This window comes from Aethalodelphis obliquidens, unplaced genomic scaffold, assembly GCF_003676395.1.
Source record: "Aethalodelphis obliquidens isolate GAN/ISIS:26980383/991018 unplaced genomic scaffold, ASM367639v1 scaffold102, whole genome shotgun sequence".
NCBI classification, from domain to species: Eukaryota; Metazoa; Chordata; class Mammalia; order Artiodactyla; family Delphinidae; genus Aethalodelphis; species Aethalodelphis obliquidens.
Window position 1 is genome coordinate 2,260,123 of NW_020838046.1, and position 27,165 is coordinate 2,287,287.

The 27,165-nt window shown below is 54.8% G+C and overlaps 1 protein-coding gene across 1 annotated transcript in view; it reads left to right on the plus strand.

Moving 5' to 3' along the window:
• Positions 1-13,358, plus strand: part of WNT3A (Wnt family member 3A) — a gene marked incomplete at its 5' end in the record, with an annotated part of 48,300 nt that extends 34,942 nt beyond the window's left edge. The window contains 2 exons of the mRNA XM_027096433.1: positions 5,325-5,590; positions 11,405-13,358. Of these exons, the coding sequence (XP_026952234.1) occupies positions 5,325-5,590; positions 11,405-11,884 (746 nt within the window). The remainder of the gene's footprint in view (positions 1-5,324; positions 5,591-11,404) is intronic.
• Positions 13,359-27,165: the final 13,807 nt, after the last annotated feature.

Sequence of the window (27,165 nt, forward strand, 5' to 3'; positions counted from 1 at the left end):
ATTTTGGCAGGGTTAAGAACCCCCTAAAGCCCTGCCCATGGCTTCCTGGGTTAAAAGCCCCACCACTGTGGGATGTCATCTGGGCATTCGGGGGGTCTTCCTTCTGTGCAGTCTCAGGATGTGTTTTAACTTTTTCTTTGGAAATAGTTGTATACTTACAGAAATACTGCAGGAGTCCAGATCTCTTCCTAGGCCTCCCCAGTGCTGACATCACACAAACCCAGCTAGATCCATCAAAAGTAAGATCCATCACTACTAACTGAACTCCAGACTTTACCCAGATTTCACCCAATTTTCCACCAATGTCCCTTACCTGTCCAGGATCCCATCCCAAGTCCCTAAGCCCAGCCCAGCCCTGCCCTTCATGCCCTTGAGACTGGGAGGAGCTTGGTTAGGCCTTTGGGTTTGGTTTGTTTAACGTTTCCTGATAATTAGATGCAAGTTACGATTCTTCCGGTTAGAATGTCTCAAAGGAGGTGGAATGTCCTGGTGGGGGCCTCGTCTTAGGAGGCACGTGGCATCCATCCGTCTTAGATTTCTCCAAGGCAAAGTTTCAGTTTTTCCCTTTGCGATTGATCAGTATCTCGGGGAACTACTTAAAGACCTGTGTCTTCCATTTGAAAAGGGACTTTCTTTGCCAGAATGGACCACCTCAAGTTTTTCTGGCTTGTGGTCTTCGTAAAGGCTTCTTTTCCTCATGAGCAATTTAAAGGCCGGCTCCAGGGTGTCCTTGGCCCTCGGGACTTTATTTGTGAGGAGGCCCTCTCTTCATTTAGCAGAAGAGGAAATTGAGGCCCCCAAAGGAAAGAGAAGTGTGCAGGGTCACACAGCTAGTTGGTGACAGAGCAGGGCAGGAATGAGTTCTTTTTCTTCCAAGTTCAAGGGGGAACACCCCTCCCAACCCCCCCCACACCCTTCCCCTCAAGTGTGTCTGGCAGCCCTGGACTGTTTACCTGAGCTCGATAAGCAGAGATCTCCGAGCCCTGTTCAGGGCAGAGCAAAGCCCCAGGCCTGCTTTCTCTCCCCTTATCTCAGAAGCTGGAGAAGGGGAGGTAAGGAGGGGCTAGAGGAGGGGGCAGAGCAGAGGCAGAGACAGAGGCAGGATCCTCCTATAGGAGCCAGCCCTGGGCCCTCAGGGGGCAGAGTCAGAGGGAGTTGGGGGAGCATATTCAAGGCTTGGAGAATCTGAGCCTTGAGAAGGGCCACCAGAGAGGATGCAGTGGAGGAGGCGCCCGGTTGTGTGCAGTGGGTTCCGGGAATGCCCAGGACATACTGGCTCTACCCTGCCCTGGGAGGGGTGGTAAGGAACCCCCAGGCCACCAGCTCACAGCCCCTAACCCAGGGTCATTGCCTGGGCAGGAGGGCAGATACCACACCAGGGCCCTGGAAGGGTGAGAATGAGGATCAGAGCCCACCCTCTAAGGAGTTGGAGGTGGGGGACAACCTGAGTCCTTGAAAAGACAAAATAAGGGCAGGGGCTCTTCTGAGTGGAGGGACAAGAAGGAAAGGGGTCTGTGTCCATGCAGTTGTTTATTCATGGTGCTTTGAGTCAGCAGAAGGTGACTCTAGGCTGGCCTGTAACTAATCAGTTGTATTATAAAAGGAAAACGGGGCAGGGGCTTCAAGTGTCTTGAGGAGGCAGCTGCCTGGCTGACATTTGGGAAAGGGAGCAGTGAGGGGAGCTGTCTTGAATTCATTCAAGGACAAGCTGAGTAGAGAGGGGCAGAGAGCCAGGTCCCATGGGGTAGTCCTGCCCAGGTGGGCTCAGACCCTCCTGGACTCCCTGCCCCAGCCCAGGGCCCGTGCCCTCTCCTCTGACCAGGCTCTCACTCCCCAACAACCATCTGTGGGATGGGCTGGGACTCCAGGTTAGAAACAAAAGGTGAACAGGACACAGCCCCCAGCTCAGGGAGCTTTCAGGCAGAATGGATGTAAGAGGGTGCTCCTGAAGCACCTGGGGAGCCCGAGGGCTCCAGGGCCAGGCGTGGACCGAACCCAGACTGCAGGGTCAGGACCCTGGCCTGTGCCTCAAAGAGCAGGGATGGGGACATGACAGATGCACATGAGCAGAGAAGCAGTTGGAAAGAACCCAAGGGAAGGATGAGGGCTGAGTGTGGCTGGAGGCCAGGGAGTGGTGGACAAGGCTGAGAGGGCAGAAGGTGGGGCAGAGTCAGCCTGTGTGTGAGCCAAGCAAGGACACAGTGGCAAGAACTGGAGAAGGGCTGGGCAGAGCCAGATGGGCACTGGACAAAACGCTCCTCCTACAGTATGTGTGAGTGTGTGTATGGGCATGTGCGTGCATACCTGTGTAAGAGTGTGTGCCTACGTGTGTGTCTGTGTGTCTGTGGATGTGTGTGCATACATATATTGGTGAGAGAGTGAGAGAGAGAGAGAGAGTGTGTGTGTGTGTGTGTTACATGTGTGTGGATGGGTGGGGGAAGCTGGAAGCTGGAGGTGCCTGTCCCAACTAGGAACCTCTTCTGGTGCACCTGGGAGATACTGTGGGCTGGACTCATGGTGAAGAGCCAGGAGAGGCAGGATGGGTCAGGGCCATTTCGGGAGGCCAGAGCAGCCTTCAGACTTGGGCAGTCCCCAAGCAAGCTGTCAGTGGGAGGCTGACAGAGAAGAAATGGGGAGTCCCTTTCTGGGTTTGTGGCTGGGTGCTTACCACCTGGGAGTTTCCAGAAAGCAGCAAGAGTCCAGGCCTGCTCTGGGCAAAACATGGAGAGTACACAGGTTGGCCGGGGCCTGCAGAGGACCATCCAGAACTGTTGGCAAATCCACAGAAAGAGTCACCAAAAGCAGGGTGGGGCCTGACAGCTATCGGGAGGCTCGTGCAGAGGGCACTTCCTCAGACACATCTCACACTGTGTGTTCTTGGTATAGGAGTGAATGTGCTCTTTTCAGTGGCAGGTGTGTGTATGAAGATGTGTGGATGAGTGTGTGCACATTGCTGGCTGGAGCTCTATCTTACCATTTTCCTGCCCCTGCCACCTGAGCTTTGGGACACACATGCTCAGAGGCAAACCTGGGAGCAGGCGAGACCATGCAGCTAGAGGAAGTGTGGGGAGCAACCCAAAACTTCTACTCACTCCCCAGGGTGAAAGCCACCTGCCTCCAGGGCACTGATGTGGGGTGAGGAGACAGCAGCCCCCTTTGATAACTCTTCTGTAGCCATTTGGAGCCCTAGCAGTGTCCAGGCCTGCAGTGGGGCGTCTGCCCAAGAGGAGCTCAGGGACACAGCAGGGCACACACCCCTTGTCTGGCACAGAAGGTCCTAGTTGGTCCTGTTCCTACATCTCTCCTGCTCACTCCACAGCCCATAGCATTTTTTTTAACCTAGGATTTTAAAATTCCTGCTAATCAGCAGGTAAGCTCCACGAGGTCATCTTGCTCCCTGACGTTTCTCCAGCAGGGCTTGGCAAACAGCAGCTACTCCCACACACACATGTGGAATGGCGAGTCCAGGAGAGAGTCCTACCAGCTCACACGGGACCCAGGGCACCCCCAGGCCCTTGTCCTCCACCTGGAGTGGATCGTGGCTTGGTGCCCTTGAAGAAATGTTTACACACACTCAGGAGGCATGATGCATTCATTCATCCTGTCTGGGGAAGCCTGGCTGGAAGTCCAGCCTCTGCAAATTCCAGGCTGTCCCCCACATGCCCTGTACTTCCCTCTGGTCCTGCCAGCCCAACCCCTCCCCACCTGAGGCCCTGCCCTTGTGGGCCTCCCCATGCAGAATACCCCTGCCCCCTGCTTTTCCTCTGTCGATTTCCTGCCTGTCCTTTGAGACCAGCTCCTTTAGGCTTCTGTCTACCAGGGTCAGGCTAGGCCTCCCACACCCAGCGACCCCCTGCAGCTGGCCTCGCCAAGGCAGGCCTCCCTTGACTCCCTCACATGCCTGTCTCACCCAGTTCGGCCCCACCGGCTTTTCCTTCCCAAGCTCCAGCCATCACCCACTGGCATTCTGAAAACCGATGCCACATCCCCTGACTCATTTTCTCCATGTGTAGAAAGAGAAGGCTGCATGCAGGCGGCAGCTCCAATACCAGGTCAGAGACAGCCTGGATGAGGTTCCTGGCAGGCATTCAGTTCCAGACCCAAGCGCGTGGGGCCAGCAGGAGGCGAGGTGCCAATGGAGGCACTGACCTTCGGAAGGTTCCAGAAGAGGCAGCACTTCGGCTGGGCCTCTCAGTACCTGGTGTCCGGAGTGGAAGAGGGGAAGGGTGTGCAGGCAGAAAAAGGGGCACAAGTGGGCAGCATGTGGACCAGGAGCCATGCCCTGGGCAGGGCTGTGGGAAGCTTCCAACCAGGACATCTGGGCACGGGGGCTCCACCAAGGGTTGGTGGGACACTAGAAGGACCCTTTTTTGTATGCCTTTTAATCAATCCGCATGATTGCTTTGAGATTCATCCATGCTCTCTTTCCTGGTATGCTAAATAGAATTCCATTTCATGGATGTGCCACAATTTTTAATTGAAATATAATTGACATACAACATTATATTAGTTTAGGTGTACAGCATAATGATTCAATGTTTGTATATATTGTGAAACGATCACAACAACAAGTTTAGTTTAACATCTATTACCCCACACAGTTACAAGATTTTTTCTTATGATGAGAACTTTTAAGATCTACGCTCTTAACTTTCTAATATACAATATTATTAACTCTAGTCACCATCTGTACATCACATACCCACGACTTATTTATTTTATGCCACAATTTTTCATCCATTCACCTGTTGATGGACATTTTGGAGCTGCCAGTTTGGGGCTATTACAAATAACGCTGCAGTGACATTTGCTTCCTGGTCTTTGCAGGGACACAGGTTTCCTCCAGGGTAAATACCTCAGAGGTGAATGACCAGGTCATAGGGTAGGTGTATGTTTTCAACAAGCTGCCAAACCCATTTCCAAGGGGCAGCACCAGTTTCCTTCCAGCCAGCAGTGTACAGCGTTCTGATTTCTCCACATCCTTACCAGCACTGGTTATGATCTGACTTTCTGATTTCAGCCGTCATTGCTGTTCTCCATGACAAGTTATGTCCAGCATCTTGCCTTGGGCTCCTTAGCCCTCCGTATACTTTCTTTCTCCCTCCTCCTTGGGTCCTCCCTCGGGGACGCGCGCTCCTGTCCCACCGCAGCCCTGCCTCCCCGACTCCCATTACTGTACCGCGGTTACCGTGCTGCGAGTCTAGCACCCCACGCCCACTGTGAGTACCCAGGACCCAGCCCGGGAAGAGGCAGCCACGCCCCCACGCCAGTCCCACCACCTCAGCCCTGCCGGGTCCTGCCAACCACGTCGCCTCTTTCCGCAGCCACCCGGGAGTCCGCCTTTGTGCACGCCATCGCTTCCGCCGGCGTAGCCTTCGCTGTGACACGCTCGTGCGCCGAGGGCTCCGCTGCCATCTGCGGCTGCAGCAGCCGCCACCAGGGCTCGCCCGGTGAGGGCTGGAAGTGGGGCGGCTGCAGTGAGGACATCGAGTTCGGAGGGATGGTGTCTCGGGAGTTCGCAGACGCGCGGGAGAACCGACCAGACGCTCGCTCCGCCATGAACCGCCACAACAATGAGGCTGGGCGCCAGGTACGTCCGCGGCCCCCGCCCCCATCCTGGGTTGTGAACCGAGAGCCCTGAGACCACACCCCTGAGGGTCCCTGGGAAATAGAAGCTTTCTGAGCAGGGTATGTGCCCTGGTCCCTTGAGGAGTATGGCATGGTGTAGGCAGGGTGGTGGGCTGTGGGAGGGATGTATATGGCGGCCAGGCTGGGGGTCTGCTCACCTCCTGCCCAGCGGTGTCTGAAACACAGGGCTGTCCAGTTGCTCCACGAGGTCTAGGGCATTCCCACAGTATGGCAGGTCCACCTGTGCAGCTGGGGTCACAAGGAAGGAGGGATGGGAGAAAGGCCTGCCCTGCAGGAGCTCCTGCACATCCAGGGAGGGAGACAGCCAGGCTGCTACACCACAGTGTGGTAAGTTCTACGATGAAGAAATGCACACACACAAGGTGATCTGGACATAGTGGAGAGGTCAGACCCAGGCTGGATTCTCAAAAAAGACTTGTCGCAGAGGTGGTGAGTGGAGACAAGCAGAATAATTGGCAGTTATCTAGGTGAAGGGAAACCAGGAGAGCCTCTGGGTAGCTCAGAGGTGAAAGAATGCATGTGAGTTAGTCCAGGTAGAATATGGAGAACAGAGGAAGAAAAAGATTTGGGGGATGGAAAGGCTGGCAGAGACCAAGCTGTACAGGGCTTTGTGAGCCCGTCTGAAAAGGGGGCTTAGTGAACTTAGTCAGAGGTTCAGTGGGGCACTGCTGATAGGAAGTGATATGTGTAGGGACTGAAAAGTGTTCAGCAGAGTTGGCCCTGGCCTTGGCCAGTGGAACCAGGGCACTGCAGAGAGCTGAAGAGTGAACACTTAACTTCTAGCAACAGGGAACTAGGTGACTCACATTAATCTTCTGGCTAAAGACAGGTACAAATGTAGGATGAAATGTAAAAAGTACCCTTTAAAAGTATAGAATACTCACCTGTATAAGTTACCTGATTTATCACAGGGAAGATAGTGCAGCAGAGGGGGAAGTGGTCTTTTCCATAAATGGTGCTCAGTCAATTGGATAACAATGTGGAAAAAAATTAATCTTGACCCCTACCTCACATCATATAAAAAATCAATTTCCCATTTCCAAATGGGAAAGATAAAACAAAGAATGTTTAGAAGAAAACATAGAAGAACATCTCTGTGACCTTGGAGTAGGCAAAGATTTCCTAAACAGGCCAAAGAAGCACTCACAATGAAAGAAAAATGTAATAATGTGGACTATATTAAAATTTATAAAAAGGCACCACCATGAAACTGAAAAGGCAATCCACACAGAAGGAGATGTTCACAATATATACACACAACAAGTATATGAATGTTATAGTATAAAAAGAACAAAAAGACTGATAACCCAATAGAAAAGTTGGCTGAAAAATGGAAAGCCACTTCACAGAAGAAAATCTAGAAATGTCCAATAAATATGTGAAAAGGTGATCGATATCGTTAGTCATCAAGGAGATGCTGTTAGAATATATGCCCTGGAGAGGGGAGAGTGTAACAACTGGAACAGAGCATGGTGGGAGTTCCTGAGGAGCTGGTGTTCTGAGGCTGGTAATTTATGAAATTTTGTCATATTCCATGCTTACGATATATAAACTTTTGCATGTATATTACACTTCCATAAAATAATTGTTAATGTCAAATAACTAACCATATAGTGAGGAATTAGCCGTCCAAAGTCCAGGAGAAGACAAAACTCTGAACCTGGTGCCTGGGGCAGCTTCTGTCCAGGGATCATTTGCTGGTCTGGGAAAAAAGTGTGTATGCTGAGCTGCATTTTCAGCAGCCTCACAGAGCTAAAAGGGGCCCACCAAAGGTGCTATGTCTAGGAAAAAACTCCTCGGTTTAGGCTGGGATCCCGAGGAGTAAAGGAAGATCAGAAGTAGGCAAGCCCTTATGCACATGTACAGGCTAGTAAAATCTCTAGACTGAATGGATTAAGGTAATCCCAAATTGCTGGTATCCCCATGTACCTGGAGAAAGCAGATAAATCCTCTTTGGAGGATGATAACCTTATGCTAGGCTGAAATTTTTTTCTACAAACAGCTTTTCAAACACAATGTTCCACACATAATCAAAGATAACCTGTTAAATGAGTGATAATCAGCAAAACAAAACAAAACAACAACAACAACAAAAAAACAGAAACAAGACTCAAATACTGGAATTATTAGACATAGATTATGAGAAAAAATATGCTTACTTATGTTCACAAAGCTAAAATGTAAGATCTGGGAAAGAATCCCATAGAAATTGTAGACCTGAAGAATGACTGGGAGTTTCCAGTTAAAGATGACAAACAAAATACAAATATTTTCCTCTGCATTCTCCTAGAACTCCACTAAAAGGACAATGAATTAATTTTAAGATACATAAATAGACTATTGAGAACATGGAAAACAGAAAAGGTGACAATGGCAACAAAATTTTGAAAGCAAAAAGCAGATAGATGAACACTCAATATCTTAGTACACTCGAGAAAGCTGAATCTTAAGCCAGTAGAGAGCTCTGAGAACCAACCAAGGAATTTCTAGTATCAGATATCTTGAGAAGTAGAGATAGATATGGGGCTGGAAACAGAAAGACTGGTCATTTGCTGGTCTGGGGAAAAAGTGTGTATGCTTAGCTGCATTTTCATTTTGAAGTCTATTTTAAAAGCACTTTTTAACGTACCAGCTCTTCTATCCAACCTCTTGCATCCAGACAGCACCCCTCCATCACCACAGCCGAAGTCTGGAGGCTTATTCCCTAAAAAGGGTAGAGCAGAAGGCGTCTGGACTGCTGAGGGTGAGGCTGCCCAAGTGAAAGTAGTCTGTCTACATACACATTTGTCTTCCTAATGTCCTAGTGCCACAGTGAAGCTTGATTATGCTCTAGGCAGGAAAATGGAAGATTCTCCCCTGAGAATCAGGCCATCCCAAGAGAAGAAACTAGAAGATATTGAGGTGGGGGTTCCCCCAAAAGCAACGTGGCCAGATCACTCTACAGTGAGGGCCCAAGTAGATGAGTCCCTCCCGTGTACAGGAGGTTCCAACAAGATTTTTGGCGCCCCACTTTCAAATATGAGCAGGCAGCCAAGGATCACTGAACATCTGAGGAAGGCCTCCAGCAACCACAAAGGTAAAGACCAAAATAAAGAAAAAAGAAACTCAAACTTATGGGAAAGAGACATTATAAAGGGATGAAAACTTCAAAAAACCATCAGTATCCCCGGAGAGATAAAACACTGAATCCATAAAATTGGAACAGGATGTTAATTTAAAAGAACATTCAGGGGAAAAAAGAAGCTCTTAGGAATTAAAAATAGGACAGCAAAAACAAAACTCTCAGCAAAAAGGTTGGAAGATAGTTGAGACACGCTTCCCACAAAGTAGAGAAAAAAAGACAAGGAGATGGAAAATAGGAAAGAATAGAAAATATGGAGGATCTGTCCAAGAAAGACAATGATGAACATGAAGATGAGGAATTTGGTAAAGAAATAAGACAAGAAGGTTCCCAGGGCTGAAGAGCAGAAGTTCAGACAAAACAGGCCCCGTAAGTGATTAGCACAAGAAAGGGGAAGACCCACATCAAAATTTGCTGTGAAATCCACAGCCTGTGACACAGAAAAGCCTTCCAAGCTTCCCAGAAAACGCTTTGGTTTCATGCAAAGGATCAGGAATCAAAATGTCATCAGAGTTTCTAAGAACAACAGTGAAATCTAGAATAAAATAGAGTAATGCTTTCAGAATCCTGAGAGGGGGAAATATTTTAAGCCAAGACTTTTATATCCAGCTAAATCATCTTTTCAACTTTAAGTAGAAAAGATTTGTTTTCAGACATGCACATTTCACAAAATTTACCAGAAGCCGTTTGAAAAAGACGTCTCCAAGAAGATGAAATCCATAGATCAGCTGGTGTGTTTGAAAGTCTTGAAGAGACTATTTAGACAACGAAAGGAGTTAGTGAGACTGAACCTGTGATGAGTACATTAAAAACAGCAACAACATGGGGTTTCCCTGGTGGCGCAGTTGTTGGGAGTCCGCCTGCCAATGCAGGGGACACGGGTTCGTGCCCCAGTCTGGGAGGATCCCACGTGCTGCGGAGCGGCTGCGCCCGTGGGCCATGGCCGCTGGGCCTGCGCATCCGGAGCCTGTGCTCCGCAATGGGAGAGGCCCCAACAGTGAGAGGCCCGAGTACTGCAAAAACAAAACAAAACAAACAAACAAACAAAAAAAAAACCCACAGCAACAACAAAACGTTTTGTAGAAAAGGAAGAGTTATCATGGCACGTGGCTCAACTAAGTATGACATTTACCACAGCCCCAACACTGTCAGCACTAAATTTTGATCTAACTGGAATTATGCTATAGATTTTAGTGTAGGAAGGGGGCTGGGAAAAGTTGCATCAGAGTTGTGGAGTGAGGTCCCATGGGACCTCCATGGTGAGAGGTCCATAGACAATGCCAAACACTGAAAAATCAAGAAGTAGCAAGACAAGCATCTTATCAGAGGTGTAGAGGTACAAGGTGCTGCCTCAAGTGGTCCGGAAAGTGCTGTGAATGAGAGTGTGGGGTCAGAACTCCTGTTTTTCTTAATAGGTCTTAGGAACTCTTGGACTTTTCAAAGTATGTGCATATATAACTTTGATCAAAAGTAGAACTAAAACAAGAGACTGAGGAGGCAGAGATGGGAAGTGGCAGCTCCTCTCTGGAAAAGCTTGCTCACAAAAGAGAAGAGAATGGAGATTAGACAGAACTGGAGTGCGGTGGGGGAATGTAATTTACAGATACTCCTTAAAAAGTGCCAGTATGAGAGGGAAGGGTTGAAGAAAGAGCAGGCAGAGGGGGACAGGGTAGAGGCAGCATCTGGACACGGAGCCCACAGGAAGCCTTAGATTTATCAATTTCTAGTAGCTACATTTTAAAAGGAAACAGGTGAAATTTGCTTTAACAATGAATTTTATTTAACCCAATATAGCCAACATGTTATTGCAATAATGCAATCAATATTAAAATTTTGAATGAGATATTTTACATCCTCTTCTTTTACGAAGTCTGGGGACTTAGTATGACCCAGCATGTGGTTTGCACTTAACAGCACTTCTCAATTTGGACCACCAGCCGCATCTCAGGACCTCACATGTGGCCAGTGCCCATCATAGTGGCCAGTTCAGCCTTAGTTCTGATTATGCCACAGGACCTTTCACCCCCAGCCCCACTCCTTCCCCCAAAGAGAGAAGGGAAGACAACCTGACGTTGGGATGCCCACAGGAGAAACACACACAATCCTCAGCAACTCCCCTACAATCTGATAAAACCAGCTTCCTGGGCCTTGAAGGTACCCTGCTCCAGCCACTACCATTATCCGTGCTCAGGTCAGCCCCTAGCCTTGCCACCCATCCCATGTACATCTCCTCTAGACGGAGGTCTTGGGTTTCCCCAGTCAGAATGAACGACGTCCCTCCTACACCCCGGCACTTACATATCACATGTTACAGCCCTTCTTTCCTTCACTCAACATAGATGGCCTAGAAGTAGACCCAGCCCAGGAGGGGGTCTCCCAGGCCCTGCCCTCCAGGGATCTTGGGTCTACCAGGGGAGCCACATGGCACAAGAACCTGTAGCACCGCACGGAAGGGTGGTGCTGGGAGAGGGCACCTGCTCCACCCGGGAGTCCCGGAGCTTTATGGAGCAGGTGGGGGGACTGGGTTTGCCAGGTGAGCGGAGGGGGACTACAGGCAAGGAGTACAGCCACCCTACGTGGGAGGTGGGGAGACTGAGGGCCTGCCCTGACGCCCCCGCTCGCACGCTCCTGCAGGCCATCGCCAGCCACATGCACCTCAAGTGCAAGTGCCATGGGCTCTCGGGCAGCTGTGAGGTGAAGACCTGCTGGTGGTCGCAGCCCGACTTCCGTGCCATTGGTGACTTCCTCAAGGACAAGTATGACAGCGCCTCGGAGATGGTGGTGGAGAAGCACCGCGAGTCGCGCGGCTGGGTGGAGACCCTGCGGCCACGCTACACCTACTTCAAGGTGCCCACAGAGCGCGACCTGGTCTACTACGAGGCCTCGCCCAACTTCTGTGAGCCCAACCCCGAGACGGGATCCTTCGGCACGCGCGACCGCACCTGCAACGTGAGCTCGCACGGCATAGATGGCTGCGACCTGCTGTGCTGCGGTCGCGGCCACAACGCGCGCACCGAGCGGCGCAGGGAGAAGTGCCACTGCGTTTTCCACTGGTGCTGCTACGTGAGCTGCCAGGAGTGCGCGCGCATCTACGACGTGCACACCTGCAAGTAGTGGGCGCCGCACCGGGCTGGGGGTCCTCCCGGTGGCAGCGGGGAGACTCCTCCATGGATGGGGCGGGGCTCTGGGATGGAGCTCCTGGAGGGTGGCGGGGTCCTCCGTGGTAGGGCAGGGGTGAGGCTCATGAGTGGGATGGAGTTCTTCCCGACAGGTGTGGGGCCCTTCCTGGGGTGAAACTCCAGGGATGGGGCTCCTGGAGGGTGGCGGGGTCCTCTCTGGGGGCGGGGCTCCAGGGGTGGGGATTTAGCCTGCCATTACCTTCCTCCCAAGACCACATGTTTCCCTCCACCTGACCTCGTCGTGTAGAGCAGTATCTCCTGGCAGAATGAGCTGTGGAGAACCTGTGGGGGGCATCTTGTCCCCTTACCCTTCCCACTAAGGTACGAGGCCCATCCTACAACGATTCAGGTGCCTGGAGGCCTGTGGCACTCCTTCCTCAGTCTGATACCTGCCAACGCTCTCAACCAGGAACCCTATCAGGGAGAGCCTTTGCTGTGCAGAACCACAAGAACCACATGGGCTTGGGTGAAGGAGACAGGGCCTGACGGCAGTAGGCTGAGACAGGGCCTGGAACACGAGGCCTGGCTCTGTCCTGGCTGCCCTGTGCTGGGCAGCAGACACCCAGGCCCCGGCAAGGTGCCACTCAGCCTGGTCTGCTGTGCCTTCTACTTTGCAGCTGACAGAAACTCCTGCGCCTGGCTCTCCCTCCTCCCTGTCTTCACATTCCCACTTGCACCCCATCACATCCACAGAAGAGGAGCAAAACCTGCTGTTCCAGTCTTGCTGTTGCCTCCCTCTTGGCCTAGCACCTCTCTCCACCTCCCTCATTCGCAGCCCCTTGTAAGCGGAAGGCAAGAAGGGAGCCACTGGCCTGTACTGCTGTCCAGGTCGTACTCAGCTCCATACCCTGCCTTGGAGGCTCACTTTGGGTTGGGTTGTTTGGGAGATTGGGAGTCGGGGGGTGATCCCACACTGGTGCTGCAGACAAAGGACCCAAAGACCCCAGAGGACTGGTCTCCTTCCCAGCCCCTCATAGCCAGGACGGACCCCCAGGTCCTGCTGCTGTGGCTATGGTACATCAGACCTACCCGCCACTGGCCACTGTTGTGGAGCCTCTGGTTGGCCGCTTGACTTGGCTCTGCTCACGTCTGACTCATCCATCCTGTCTGAGAATGAGCGAGACTGATGGACCTCTCAACCAATGCCCACAGGGGCTTCCTGCCAGGTGCTGCCATGCCAAGACCTCTCCTCCTCAGCCTCTGCCACTGTGAAATGTTGCCCAGCCCCCTGTCCCCGAGGCCCTACCCTCCAGGCAGGGGGAAGAGACAGTTGGGGCGGGGGGTGGGGAGGACAAGCTGCACGGCTCGCTAGGGATACGACCTTCCTCTGCCTTGAATTTTGCATTTTTGGTTTTAATTTTATTTCCAATGCTGCTATATCCACCATACATAGGAACTAGACAAACAGATGTGTTATTGTTGTTTTCTTTTTCTTTCTATGAAAGAAATTATTTTAGTCATAGCTTGTGAGTTTCAAACTATGGGGAAAGTAAAAACAAACAAACAAAAAACAAAAACGAAAAGAAGAAACAACAAAACAAACCTGTGGATTGTGCTGGATTTTTGGTGGTGGGTCAGCAAGGCATGGGGCCTGGATTGGTTGTGACCCTCTGGGAGGGGCCACGATGGGAGGTGGGGTGGGCATGCTTAGCTCAGAGACTCCTGGGGCCTCTGTAATAGCCTCCAGAGCCAGAATTCCAGGGGAAGGAAGAAGGATGGCCACTCCAAAGAAAGGAGGAAGCAGCCAGTGGTCTTAAAGTCTGGGGCGGGGTAGACTAGAGACCAGGGCAGAAGACCCCAGTGGAAGTGCAGAGAAAGGGAAAAGGAGGCCTGCCTGTTGCAGGGGATGTACAGTGCAGTGAGCAGGGGACCATGGCAGCCCCAGGGGGGAGACCCCATGCAAGTCAGTGGTACAGCAGGACATCCACCAAGTCAGCTGAAAGCCACTTCCCCAGACATCCACAACATGCTTCATTCAGTTGACATTTGAGCACCAGCTACGTGGCCATGCTCCCTGGGCTTGGGGACATGGCCCCTGTGTGGGGTCCCCTTCTCAGCCCACCAGGGGCATTCTAGGAGCCCAGTCTGGCTGGGAGGACGGACATGTTCCCTCAATTTGAGGCTCACCAGCCTGAAGCCTGGAAATCAGGCAGCCGCTTCTCTCTGGGCCTGGCCTCCTTCTACCTCCTGCAAAAGCCACTTTAGAAGTCCAGCTCATGCAGCTGGAATCCAGTTGGGAGGTCATGAGGGACATCCCTCACGGGCAGAGAGCTGCTGCATGAACCCAAGAACTCCCAGGGGCTCCCTCCTGCCTCTGTCCATCCTCAGGCCAGAGGCTAGAGCTGACGCTGGACCCCTGGCTTCCCCTCCACCATAAGGCATAGCTCAGGAATGCAAGTCTTGGCAGAGGTCAGCAGTCTCTCAATGTATGGTTGGCCAAATCCTGGCATCATGCTCAGAGCCTTGGGATGGGCATCTTTCCAAGGCAGACAGGGACAGCCTCAAGGACAAACGAGGCATTCTGTTGGCAGAAGCCTCACGTTGTCCCTCCATGGCTATTGCCTACATCCATCCATCCAGGGTATCTGGGGTATGCAGAGCTGGGTGGGCCTCTGAAAACTTAAGCTGCAGGAGCCAGGGGGTGAAGGAGTGGCTTTCTCAAGGCCACACCTTCATCTCTCCAAGCCAGGAGCAGGGTCCTTGCTTCTCTCTGCGTCCTTCCATGCCCCTCTCCCCACTACTACCACCACCTCTGAACGCTGCCTTGATATCCAGCCAGACCCACAAGGAGGGAGAAAGCTGAGGAGGGACAGGCTAGGACAGGTGGGGGCCGGGGGGAGATGATGCTGGAGCTGAGGGGAGGAGGCCTAGTCCCACCCACTCAAAGGTCAGGCCCAGCATAGCCACCCTGCATGAGCCATATGCTGGAAGGGAGGGGGCTGGGAACAGACAGGAGCCTCGTAATTGGGAGGCCCGTGCCTGCTGAAAGCAGAGGGAGGGAAACCCAATTCAGCTGGCTCCGTGGCTAGACATCAGGGCCACATGGTGTCCTTGAGAGTAGGGAATGAAGGGCCACCCTCTGCCAACAGAGAGTCGTGGCTGGCTGGGCAGGGGTCCTGGACAAGGCTGTGCAGACCCATCGTGGGCAAGGATGTCCATTCCACACAGAGCCCTGCACTGGGAGAGAGCTGTGGTAGGGTATGGGGAGCTGCCTGATGGATGGAGTGGGAACCCATCAAGGGAGGGAGGGAGGGAGGAGAGAAGGAAACATGGCTTCATCCCTCAAGACAGGACTCAGGGAACACCAACCCCACCACTTTACTGGCCACAGTGGTCTTTGCTGGAGGATCCAAGCTACTGAAGACAGAGCCAGAAGAGGCCCAGTGAGGCTAAGGGACTAGAGACAGACGCAGGGCTCTGGACCCCAAAGCCCCTGCTTTCACACTCCAAATCACGCATCAGCTTCCCGGGCTGGCACACCAACGTCCCGCCCCAAGCCCATGGCCTTGTTGGCTCGGGGCTCACTGCTCCCCCACCACCAGGCCCATTTCAGGCCAGGTCACCCACTGTTCTGGGACTGTAGCTGACCACCAGCAATTCCCAAATGGGGCCCCAAGGGGTTGGCTGGGTCCAGACAGACTGCAGGCAGACACTCTATAAAGAGGGAGACAGTGATTAAGCACACAGGACAGTGTCCGAGACTGGAGTGCAGGTGGCCAATCTCACCCACGGGTGTGAGTCACCAGCCGGGAGGACCCGCAAGCCCTCACAGCCCACCAGGCAGTAGAGCCAGGTCAGACACTCCACACAGGGGTTCAGCCCTGGAGGTGGGGGGTGACAGGTGCCCCACTCGAGCTGCCTATGGGCCACATCCACAGTGCACGGACAGTACAAATGGTGCGGCACCTCTAAGTTAGGGTACGGGCAGGAGTTGCCCTAAGTGGTACCTGCTGGGAACCAGGTGCCAGGGGCTCCTCAGATGAAAGGGTAGGGGAGACAGGTTGGGCAGGGGGTGGAGGCATAGCCACAAGGTCACAAGGGTGAGATGCCAAGAGAGGAAGCAGGGACAGAGCCGGGCCTCCTAAGGGAGCAGAGCCAGATACCCAGAAACAAAAAGGAGCTACCCTGGGAGCTGATGCAGAGGTAGGTTCTGCCTACCTGGTCTCAGCTCTCTACCAGGTGAGGCACCAGGCTCCCACTACCCATCGCCACGGCTCCAGGACAGAGAGGGGCAGAACCCCACCAGAAGAGGCCCATGGATCCACAGGACAGGCTCCAGTAAATGGGCGAGGGGAGCTAGCAAGAGCCTGTGTGAATGAGGAGGCAAAACTCTCAACTCTCTGCTGGCCAGGAGCAAGCCCCACCCGGGGCCTCAGTTTCCCTCTAGTGCCAGAGGAAGTGGGATGAGGGGGCTCCCCAGGGCCTCTCTGCTCCTGCCTTTTGCTGATGTGGGATCTATCCGGAGCCCCCTCTAGAGCCCAGCTGGCCCCCCTCACCTGCCAAGATCAGCATGTCCCCATGAACCCTGGCCCAGCCCCTCAGCCCCTGCCCTTTACCCTCAACTCAGAGGGAGGGCAGAACACAGGGCAGCCAGCCTGGGCCTCAGAAGCACCTCTCCAGGGAGTTTACAGCCCCTCCCGCCAGCCCTGAAGAAGGAGGAAATGGGCCTGGTGGGCCTGTTCACAGGTAGTTGAGATAGGAGAGGAATAACCATATTAAAGGCCCGGAGGTAGTAGGGCCTCACCCCACCAGGGCCCCCCTTGGCCCAGCCCCCTGCAAATCTCACACCCCCAGGGCAGCAGCTTTGAAGTCCTGGAGGGTGTGTGGCCAGCCCCCTCCTCCTGGGGCCCCCACAGGCCCTCCCCTCCCCCCTCCTCACCATACTCCCACTTTCTGGGTCCTAGGACCTCAGTTTCCACACACTTCAAGAAAGCTCTGAAGCACCCCGTGCTGGGCCAGAACCTCCAGGGCTGGGACCCCCAGAGCAACAGGTGCAGGGCCAGCTCTGGATCACCAAGCCTGGTACAAAGGGCTGAGGACCCCTGGCCGGGTTCCCTGGTCCCACACAGTGACGGCCCACACTGCCTACAGCAGAGCCTGGGCTGGATGGGCTTTAAGGTCCTGCTGGCCAGGCCTTTGCCCCTGTCCTGAGGGTCTGGTCTGGGGGACATGACACAGCCCATCCTGGGGTCTGGCCTGATGGCCTGGGGTTGCCCCAATCCCTCAGCTTTCCCCTTCAGGGGCCTACCCCCACCCCAGCCCCCTGTCCCTCCCCAAGCTGCTTGGCACTTTTGCCTGTGACTCATTTCCCTGTTAGAAACCTGTGTCCCTTCGTGAAACCCTCTGGTTGGGACACCCAAGGACAAGGCATCCTGGCAGTCAGCAGCTTCCTCTCCAGCAGCCCCTTGGCCTCCTGGCCTGAGCAGGAACAGGACACCTTACCCGCCCACACTGCCCTCCAGCCTCCAGCCTCAAGTCCAGCTTCAGTCTGGACTGAACAGACTGAAGCTGGACTTGAGGCTTGAAGTTGTCCCTGCAGGCAACCTCCCAGGGTGATGTCCAAGGCTTGGAGGAATGAGACAGCATCCCTGCAGGGGTGGGAGTGCTGCCAGCCCTTCTGTTCATAGGCACTGACAGGTAAACTGAGACCTACTGGGTGAGGTCTCTCTCCCCAGTGTGAGTTTATGAAGGCAAAACTACCCCATTTTCTCCCTCCCTCTCCCACCATAAAGTAGGGGGACGGGAAGCAGCTAACAGAGGGTACTCCCACCTGCCACACCCCTCACCCCCCCTTACTCCCTCACCTTGGCCCCAGAGATTTGGGTGATGGCCCCTTCTATATCTTCTGGGTCATCTGGGAGGGCTCCCAAGAGGAGGTGAGCATGTGGTGCTGTTTCTATGGCTCTGACATCCTCAGTCTGGGCCCCTTAGGCATCCTATACTACTGAGAAGTCCGTCCCTACAGATGCCAGGACGAAGGGGGGTGCCCAGGGCACTGGGGAAGCCCTGGGGAGGGCCCCAGCCTGGGAGCCACCACTGCCTGGCCTGGCAGCTGGGACAGAAGCTAGTCAGAAGGTGCTAATTGATGTTTAGATCCAGGCTGGCTCCTCAATCACGTCTTTCTCTTTCTCTCTCCCTCTCTCTTTTTTTATTTGAGTCTCTGGAGCACACAGTAAACAGTCATTTGGCTCTCAGGGCCCTGCAAATTGGTGTTTATGGTATAAGGACCAAGAGTCGTCCACCCAAACACGGCAGGCTGGGAGGGAGGCGCTGGGCTGGTAGGGATGGCACGCCCTCCTGCCCATGGAGGCCCAGCACTGGGAGGGCCTTCCCTCCACTCTTAAAGGAGGAGGCGGGCCTGCTTCCAGCAACCCCTGATGCCTGCATCCCAGCCTGAGGTGAGGAGCCAGCTAGTTCACCCACCGGCAGTGGGCCAGCACTGGCCAGAATCCTGCCAGCTGGGCACTTGTGTGGTTGGAGGTGGCCAACACTTGAGGAATTGCCATTAATCCAGGAGGGCTTCTAGGAGGAGGTGAGTTTCTGTGAAAGAAAGGACCCTCCAAGGGGAGCTCCAAAGGTTCGTCAGCACCCTCAGATTCCCCAGGGCTCTGTGTCCAGTCACAGCTCCTGTCCAAGCTCCTCTCAGGCTTCCATCTCCTTCAACCTTCTCCAAGTTCCTATGGCAGATGTCAGGACCCTCTACACACACACCCCCTCCCAACCCCAGAGGCCATCTGCAGAACTAAAGACAGGAACGTGGGGAGGTCTAGGCCTTAATGCGAGAGGTTGAATGGTGGAATTCCAGGACAGCAATGGGAAGGTCTTGGGAGAGAAGGGGGACTTCCCAACCTGTCTGCCCCTTGCCTAACAACCAGACTGCAGAGAGGCAGGCAGACCTATGCAGAATCTCCAGCAGGGCTCAACAGCCCTCCCCGGCTCCTTAGCTCCCTGTGCTGCCTATAGGTTACAGGGGTTCATTTCACCTCAACTGGCTCGCCCAGCCTGTCAGCCTGCAACCTTCAGAGAGGCAAAGCCGGGAGCCCTGGGGAAGGCTGTTTGATGTTTGGATTTTGGAAGGAGCCCCATAGATCACATGTGCTTCTTCCCTGAGTGTGCTCTTAGCTCCCAGGTCTGGGCCAGAGAACAGGAACCTCAGGAACAGAGGACATGGGTCGCACATCCCCAAGCTAGCCCCCTCCTCTTCTCAAGATACTTCCATGGCTCCCCAGTGCCCATGAGTTGGAGTTGGAGTGCCTCAGCCTGCACCCATCACAAACTGGTTCCACTCTGAGCTAAAGGGGGACCTCTAATCCATGGATGGAGAAACTGACCTGGGCAAGACATGACTTGCCCGAGGGCATTCAGCACGTTAGTCAGGACAGAGTCTTAAGGAAAACTGTGACCTCATATATACCTTCTGGTCCCACCCACAGTTCACTCTCACCTTCCTTCACCCTTGCCTCCATCCCTCCAGTCTCAAGTCTCCCCTGGCCTCTGCTGCAGCCTTCTCACCACCTCACTGCCATAACCTTTGCGGTTCCTGTATCACTGTCCCCTGGGGACATGGAAGGTCAGTGCCAGCCACACCTCAGGAGCCCATGCAAGGCAGAGGAGAAGCTGTGTATGTGTTGCATGTGGGGGTTGGTGGTGGGGGGATCTGATGCCAAGCTGGCCCGTCCCCAGGGCTACAGGCCTCTGCAGGGGCCCTGACCAGCTCCTAGGGCTGAGCTATCTCCCCAGCTCTAGACCCAGCTCCCAACAGATCCACCCTCCCCAGCTCCAGCCCTTGTGCAGGCCAGTCTGAGTAAGCCAGATTATCAGAATGCCTGAGGGGAATGCCCCTTATCTGGGAGGAGATTTGGGAGTGGTTGGGACACCTGCAATGGGCCACCCTTACAACAAGTGGCGTCAGTATCAGCTGTCTCTGCAGCGATACCAGGGGGTCCCTGTGTGCATGCCCACCATGGAGCCTCACCCCAGCTCCCATATCAGGGTCCCCAGGAGGTGGCTGTGAGGAAAGGTGTCCCAGGTCTCTGGTCACATTGCAAACAGGGAAACTGAGGCTGGGAAAGAGGCAGGCCTTGTCCCAGCCTCTCAGAGTCAACGGCACATTGAGGACAGGCAGGATCCATACACTGGGTCACCCCTGTGCTGGAAGCCCACCAGGAAGGGGCTGCATCCAGCGCAGGCAGCTCCAGCTGGGCAAGTGTCCAGGAAGGACAGGTGCTGCTTGGGACAGGATCAGGGTCAGTCTGAGGTCAGAAGTCAGCCTGGCAGCTCAGAGTTGGGTCTGGGTCTGCTCCTTGCCTGTCTCCAGAGGGCTGGTTTTCATGGATGTCCCCCATGGTATGGGGTATGGGTGGCCTCACCCAGGCTCCTGGACACCCCTGCGGGTGCAGCAACAGCTCCCTGGTCCCTAGCCCATGCCTAAGCGCCTCAGCTCCAAGTCTCCCACCCACTGGACCACTGGGGAGCTGCCCTGGCACTTCCCAGTGACCCACAGCCCTGCCAGTGCTTGTTTGGCAACTACTCCTGGGGGTTGTGGAGGTTGGAGAGTTCTAGCCTCTCAGATGGGGAGGATGGCCACAGCTGGTGTGAGGAAGCTGGTAGAGCTCCAACCCAGCACCCACCCACTCAGACTAGGAGGACAGTGTGGCCTCCTCCCCCAGACAGCTCAGCTCAGCTTGCCCCAGAGTAGCCGAGGATAACAGGTAGGCTGGGGACTCAGGTGGGGGTAGTGCAGCTGGGGACACTGCAGGTGAGAAGGACACTGCAAGTGAGGAGGATGCAGGTGGGAAGGAGAGAGTACAGGTAGGGAGGATACAAATGGGGACCCTGCTGGTGTGGATGCTGCAGGTGGGGACAATACAAGGGAGCATACTACAGGTGGGGTTGCACACAGCACAGGTGGGATACCTCAGGCTAGGACACACTCACAGGTGGTTCAGACCCGCTCTGTGCCTCTCCCTGTCACACGGCCTGCCCTATGATGGACAAAAAGAGAGGAGTTTTGTTCTTGACCCTGGGTTTAGCCCCTCCCCTGGGCTGACCCTCGACTGTGAGCCAGTCGGGGCTGACCCACAGGGTCCAGCTCCTGCAACCCAGCCCAAGGCTGACATGACAAGTGGGACAGGCCACCATCCACTCTGATATGCTTCCTCAGCCAGCAGGTTCAGGAACAGGTGCGACCACTTCCTATTTCCCCTATCACAGGGCTTGGGGTCCCTGAGCAGGCCCTTGGGTTGAGGGACATGAGGACACACCTGGGCCCTGGAATAGGACCAGAGGCCTCTCCAGGGTTCCCCCTGCAGCTCTCCAGATGCAGCTCGAACCCAGCCTGGCCTGACATGCTGGCAGGCAGCAGCACCAGCCCAGCTGATACTCCAGCATGGCCAGCAGTCTCCAGCTCTGGGTCTGTCCCAGGGTCAGGTGTTCTTTTTATATTTTCCTTGTTCAGTTATGAGGAATCATTTCTCTCCAGGCCCAGAAGCAATGCTGGGCCTCCTCACACCACCTGGCCCACCTGCTCAGGCTCCCCCAGCCCTCAGCCTAGCTCTGCTGGGCCTCTGGGTCTGGACTCTGCCTGTTGCCTGATGTTCAGGCACTGGGCAGCGGTGAGACACTCAGGCCTTCTTTATTCCCGTCTATGGCAGAACAAGGCCTGCTTTTGTCAGGGACTCGCCTTCCTCGGCCTATCCATGTCTCCCTCTCTAGAGCCAGGCCTTAGAAGGATCAGATCCCAGATCCTGATGTCCCTGACTTCTCATCTGGCAGGCCTCTGCCTGCCTACTGGCCTCCCTCACAGGGCACCCACCCCCTTGAGCACACCTGGGGAGCCAGGTGCCTTCCAGGGCAACCCTGGCCTGTCCTTCACAGACAGTTCTAACAAGGGGTGGTAGGAGGTAGTAGCCTGTGCAGGAAAAGGCTTGAGACACCCTCCCAGGAAGGGGACTCTCCAGGGCAGGTGCCCAGCTGGGCTTGCAGGTAGAGATGGGGTGCTGAAAAGGGCAGGGCCGGCCCACCATGACCTGGGAGCCAGAAGCAGCACCCAGCCCCCCAGGCTGGACTCAGGACCTGGCACAAACAGGCTGGTGTCCCCAGAGCCAGGCTGCCCTCACTCGGTGGGGACAGCAAGCCCCTTCAGAGCCTCAGGATCCCTGAGGGATTTTCACTCTCTTGGAGAGACCAGAGTGGGGATCATGGAGCTGCACCCCAATGTGGGGTGGCAGGTGTGAGGCCAGCCCTCTGGGGTATGAGGCAGGGTGCACGCGGGCAGACCCTGGCAGCAGATGCTGGGACACCGTGATGCCTTTGGCTGGGCTTTTTAATTAACCTTGGCCACTCTGAAGGGCCCCAATTAAATGGAGAATGTGATGGCAGAGTGGGGTCAGGCAGAGAGATGAGTTTTAATTAAAGCACAGAAGGTTCCCAGCCAGGGTAGCAGTTGCCTAGGCAGGAGCGCCCCCGCCTGACTGCCTTTGCTCCAAAGGATGATGGCACACCTCAGATGGCAAGAGTGAGCACTGCCTGCCTTTGGCCTGGCAGGACACAGCATGGTGCCTGCAGAGCCTGTGACCTCTTATCCAGTCTGTGTGGCCCGAGATCAGGCAGCTCCTCTCTGAGCCACTGTCCCCTGCTGGCTGCCCCCCTGCTCTCCTTCCCATCTTTGAGCATCTATGGTGTGTCCACTGCAAAGGCCCTGCTGGGTGGTGGAGGATAGACAAAAACAATGAAACAAATGTATTAAATACTTTCATGTGCAATGGAGGCGAGTGGAGTGACGGGCTGAGAGAAGCAGGGAGGGCTGCTTCAAATGGATAGGGGGTACAGAGGAGCACCTCCTTCCTCGGAAGGAGGAAGGAAGGAGGGAGCGAGCTCACCTGGATGGGAGCAGTCAGTGCGAAGGCCCCGGGACAGGACCCTGGGCACAGCTGAGCTGCCTGATACCTGCAAATTAGAACGAGAGGGGGCCAGACAGCAGAAGGCCGTGGGCATGGGGGGCTTTCAGCTTCACTCAGGGGGACAGGGACCACATGCAGCTTCTGAGCAGGGCCACTTGCTAGGTGCCAGGAACCAGGGTGCCTGAGCCCTCCATAACCCAGACCCCAATCTGCTTGTCGTCCAGGCTCCCTAGCCTTGCTCAGTGGGATGGCAAGCAAGATGCTCATGAGTCCTTGAGAGATTCTGTGAATCCTGACTCCTTCTTCTGAGGATAATCCACACCTGGGCCTGGGCCTGGGCCTGGAGCTGGCTGGGGGAGGCGGTGGCAGGCAGGCACATGAGCCCGCCCCCACAGCTGCCCATCTTTCTTCAGGGCAGTTTTGCAATAACTGCAGCTACAGAGACATTCTCCACACCTGGCTTCCTCCAGACACGGGGCTTTGGGAGCGATGAGTGAAGGAAGCAGGGTGAGGGAGTGTCTTTCAGTATCAGCACGGACTGCCTCCAGTCCTTCCCCTAGTCCTGCTGAGGGCTGCAGGACAGGGGGCACCTGGGAAGGGACTGGTCTGACCCCAAGACCCAGAACCACTTCAAGGTGTGGCGGTCACAGCAGAGGACACATGCCCAGTGGGGGACACATACCCAGCTGGGCAGGCTAGGTGGCCACTTGCTAGAAGTCGGCCACCCTCAGGCTGATGTGTGCAGATACCACCCGGACAGGCAGGTGAAAGGAAAGAGGGGTGTCTAAGGGGCCCCCATCCTTTCAGCCCCAGGAACCAGCCCACATGAGGCCCTGGGGAGGCCATGACAAACTTCCACAAACGTGGTGGCTAAGAACAGAAATGTATTCTCTCCAAGGTTTGGAGGCCAGAGCTCTGAGATCAATGTGTAGGTAGAGTGTGCATCCTCTAGAGACTCTAGGGGCAGATCCTTCCTGCTTCTTCCAGCTCCTGATGCCCCAGGCGTCTCTTGGCTTATGGCTGCATCACCCTAATCTCTGCCTCTGTTGTCACGTGGCCATCTCCCCTTGTCTGTGTCTCAAATCTCCTTATAAAGACACTTGTCATTGGATTCAGGGCCCGCCCTAATCCAGGGTCATCTCATCTCAAGATTCTCAACTAATTACAACTGCAAAGATACCATTTCCAGACAAGATCCCGTTCGGAGATTCTGGATGGGTGTGATTTTGGGGGTCGCAATTCTAACCCCCTGCAAAGCCTGTGGTGTAAACCCAGGCACTGCCGCTGTCTGGCTGCACCTCACGCAAGACTTCATGCCAGTACATGTCACCAAGATGCCGCTAGGTCCTAACCCCCAAGAAGGTGGCATATATAAGGACTGTCATTTTAAGCCACTAAGGTTTGTGGAACTTGTGGAACTAGTCACCAGACCGCAGAATGGGCGGGGACCAACTTTTCCCTTTCCTCGGGTTTTTGGAACCCTGAATTCATTAGATGCCTCCCAGGCCAGGTGGAGTCCCTCCCTCCTGCTGTCCTCTGTCCGGGGATTGAAAGGGGAGAAGGGCCCCCCAGAGAGAGGCACAGACACCAGCCCCCTCAAACCTAGGGGTGAGTCCCAAGAGAACAGCTTGGTCCAGGCGGAGACTAGAGTTGCATGCCCCCTCACAATCTGTGTCTCCCCACCCCCAGACCCATGAGGGCCCCACTCTTCCTCCCTCCCCTGCCCACCACCTTGCTGGGTGCTGTGGCTCCACACCCTGGTCAGCCTGGTCCTGGTGGCCTCCTCCTGCTGGCTCCCTGGCCTCCAGCCCCTCCCTGGCCACACAGGAACCAACAGGGAAAGCCCCTGAGTCACTGGGGCTCTTCCTGCCCCTCAGATTCCAGTGCAGACATCTCTGCTGGCCCCCTGTGCTGCAGCCTGTCTTACATATCCCCAAGTGGGGCCTCTCTCCCACCCCTACTGACCTCCTCCAGAGGTTAGAGCAGAGAGGCTATGTAGGCACCAGGGACCCCCTAGCAGGCTGGTGAAGCCCATGGGCTCCTTCTCAGAACAAGGTTTTATTACTGCCTAAAATAAATGATGCACCATCACAAAAGAAACAGATCCAGTTATCAAAAGTTTTAAAACTTTTGTGGCATGTGACTTCAGGGGCAACAGGTTTCCATTACCTTGACAAGGGTGATGGCTTCCAAGACGTACTAAGTGTGGTTAGAACTTTCCAGACCACACACCACCAGTGTGTCCTTCTAACTGCGTTCACCTCCATAAAGCCAGAAGATATGGAAGTGAAGCGTTGTGCAGAAGTGGGCACGGCATGCAGCACTGTCACCAGCACCAGAGATGAAAAGGCTGGCTGCAGGCTGACAACCTCTGTAATTTCAGTTGAGCAGGGAACAGAAACAAGATTTCATGGTTCCTGCAACAGCTATGACACGACATGAAAATGTCTTGAGGTTTCTGTTGCTGATGTCATAGGTCCAGCACATACTGCTGTTTGGAAATGTCACCTATATTCAAAATGGGAGGAAAAGCTAAATGTTAGTCAGAGGGTCCTAAAAACAAAGATGTGCTTTTTGGCACCCCTGTGCGAGGCTCACTGAGCGGGGCTCCCTGTACGCGCCTTACCTGTTGTCTGCCCAGGCATGGAGTGAGGCCGAGAACCAGGTGAGAAACATCCTTGCCCAGTGGAGCTGGCCTTCCAGGGAGGACCATGGTGCCCAGGAGAGCTGAGGTGAGCATGCAGGAACCGCCCATTCCCAGACAGTGCCCCAGGCAAAGGGAGAAAGGCCCTGGGTGGGGAATGGTCCCGGCCTGTCCCTGTGAGCTGGGCCAGAGTGAGGGGGCCATAGTGAGGATGCAGGGAGGGAGGGGCTTGCATGAGATGGGGAAACTGAGGCAGGAGCAGGTATGCTCAAAGGGTCCGAAGGTGAGAGAGACCCCAGAGCCAGCCCTCTCACATGTGTGGAACTGGGCTATGGGGGTCCTCACACTGCCCCTTGACCGCTGTGTGGCTCTGGGTGAGCCCACCCCTGTGCCAACCACAGGCCTCCCACATGACCTGGCAACCCCCAGACTCCAGCCCAGGCCCAGGACAAGGGGTAGAGCTGCCCAGGTGTGGGGCAGGAAAATGGACATGGAGGGTGTGTAAGTCCCCTCCTGGGATCCACACCATCAGAATAGCTGTAATAATCCCTGCACCTGCACCAGGAGGGACATGTAGGAGGGTGGGCTTGGAGAGTGCGCCTAGAGAAGAAGGGATCTGAGCTGAGCAGAGGGAAGGGTGCGGCCCTCTCCACACCCCACCTCTATCTGGACAGAAGCCTATCTCAGGGTCTCCTCTGGGCTCAGGAAATCTATAGAGGCCAGCCCAACAGAGCCAGGAGCAGGTAGGGGAGTGCAAATAGGCAGAGGATCCCCATCCCCACCCCACCCCCATCCAAAAAACTCTTTAAGAGGATAAAGTTCTACACTTACGTCCTGGACGTTGAGTGCCTTCACAAGTAGTGAACTCCCCATCACCGGAGGAGTCCAAGATAATGTTGCAGCCTGCAGATGTACTGAAGCTCCAATGTCTCCAGAGGCAGGGTAGGGCCAGAGGAATAGTGAAGGTGCTGGCAACAGGCTTTCTGGAGTCCCAGTTCCAGGGGCTCAATCCTAGCTGTGTGACCTTGGGTGGGCTTGCAACCTCTCTGACTGCCAATAACCTGGCACAAACACTGTCCACCTCACAGGTGCCACACACAGAAGCTGCATGAGGTACCTGCCAGGCCTGGGGTCTTGGCATTTCCTATTCCCTCTCTCTCCTGCCTCTGCCCCTTTGCTCTTGCTGGTACTTCTGTCCCTCTAGCCACCTTCCCCAGGGGGCCTTCTTATTCAGCATCCTTGTGTCTGACCTTGTATTTGGACTCAGGGACCCCCAGAGGGGAGGAACTTGACGCCAGACCCCAGGCAGGCCCCTGGCGTGGGTCAAGCTGAAGGTGAGGATCTGGGCTGGGGACTCTGAACCTGACAATGGAGGTGGCCATGGATGTTGGCAAGCCCTCTAGCCAGCTCACCTCGCCCCCTCCTGGCCAAAGCTGGGTAGGCACCCTGTTCTGTCCATCCCGTGTTTCCATCGCTTGGACTCCAGGGAAGGGGTCAGGGAGGTCCTGGTGGGCACTGGGGCCTCACTCTCCCTAGGCAACTGCCTGACACCTCCTGGCTCTCTAACAGGTCTCCTGCCAAGGGCAGGGATCCTTCCCCTGAGGTGCCCACCATGGGCCTCCCATACCTGTCTGGCCTGAAGATGCCTCCTTTTCCCAAGGGAGGGGGGGC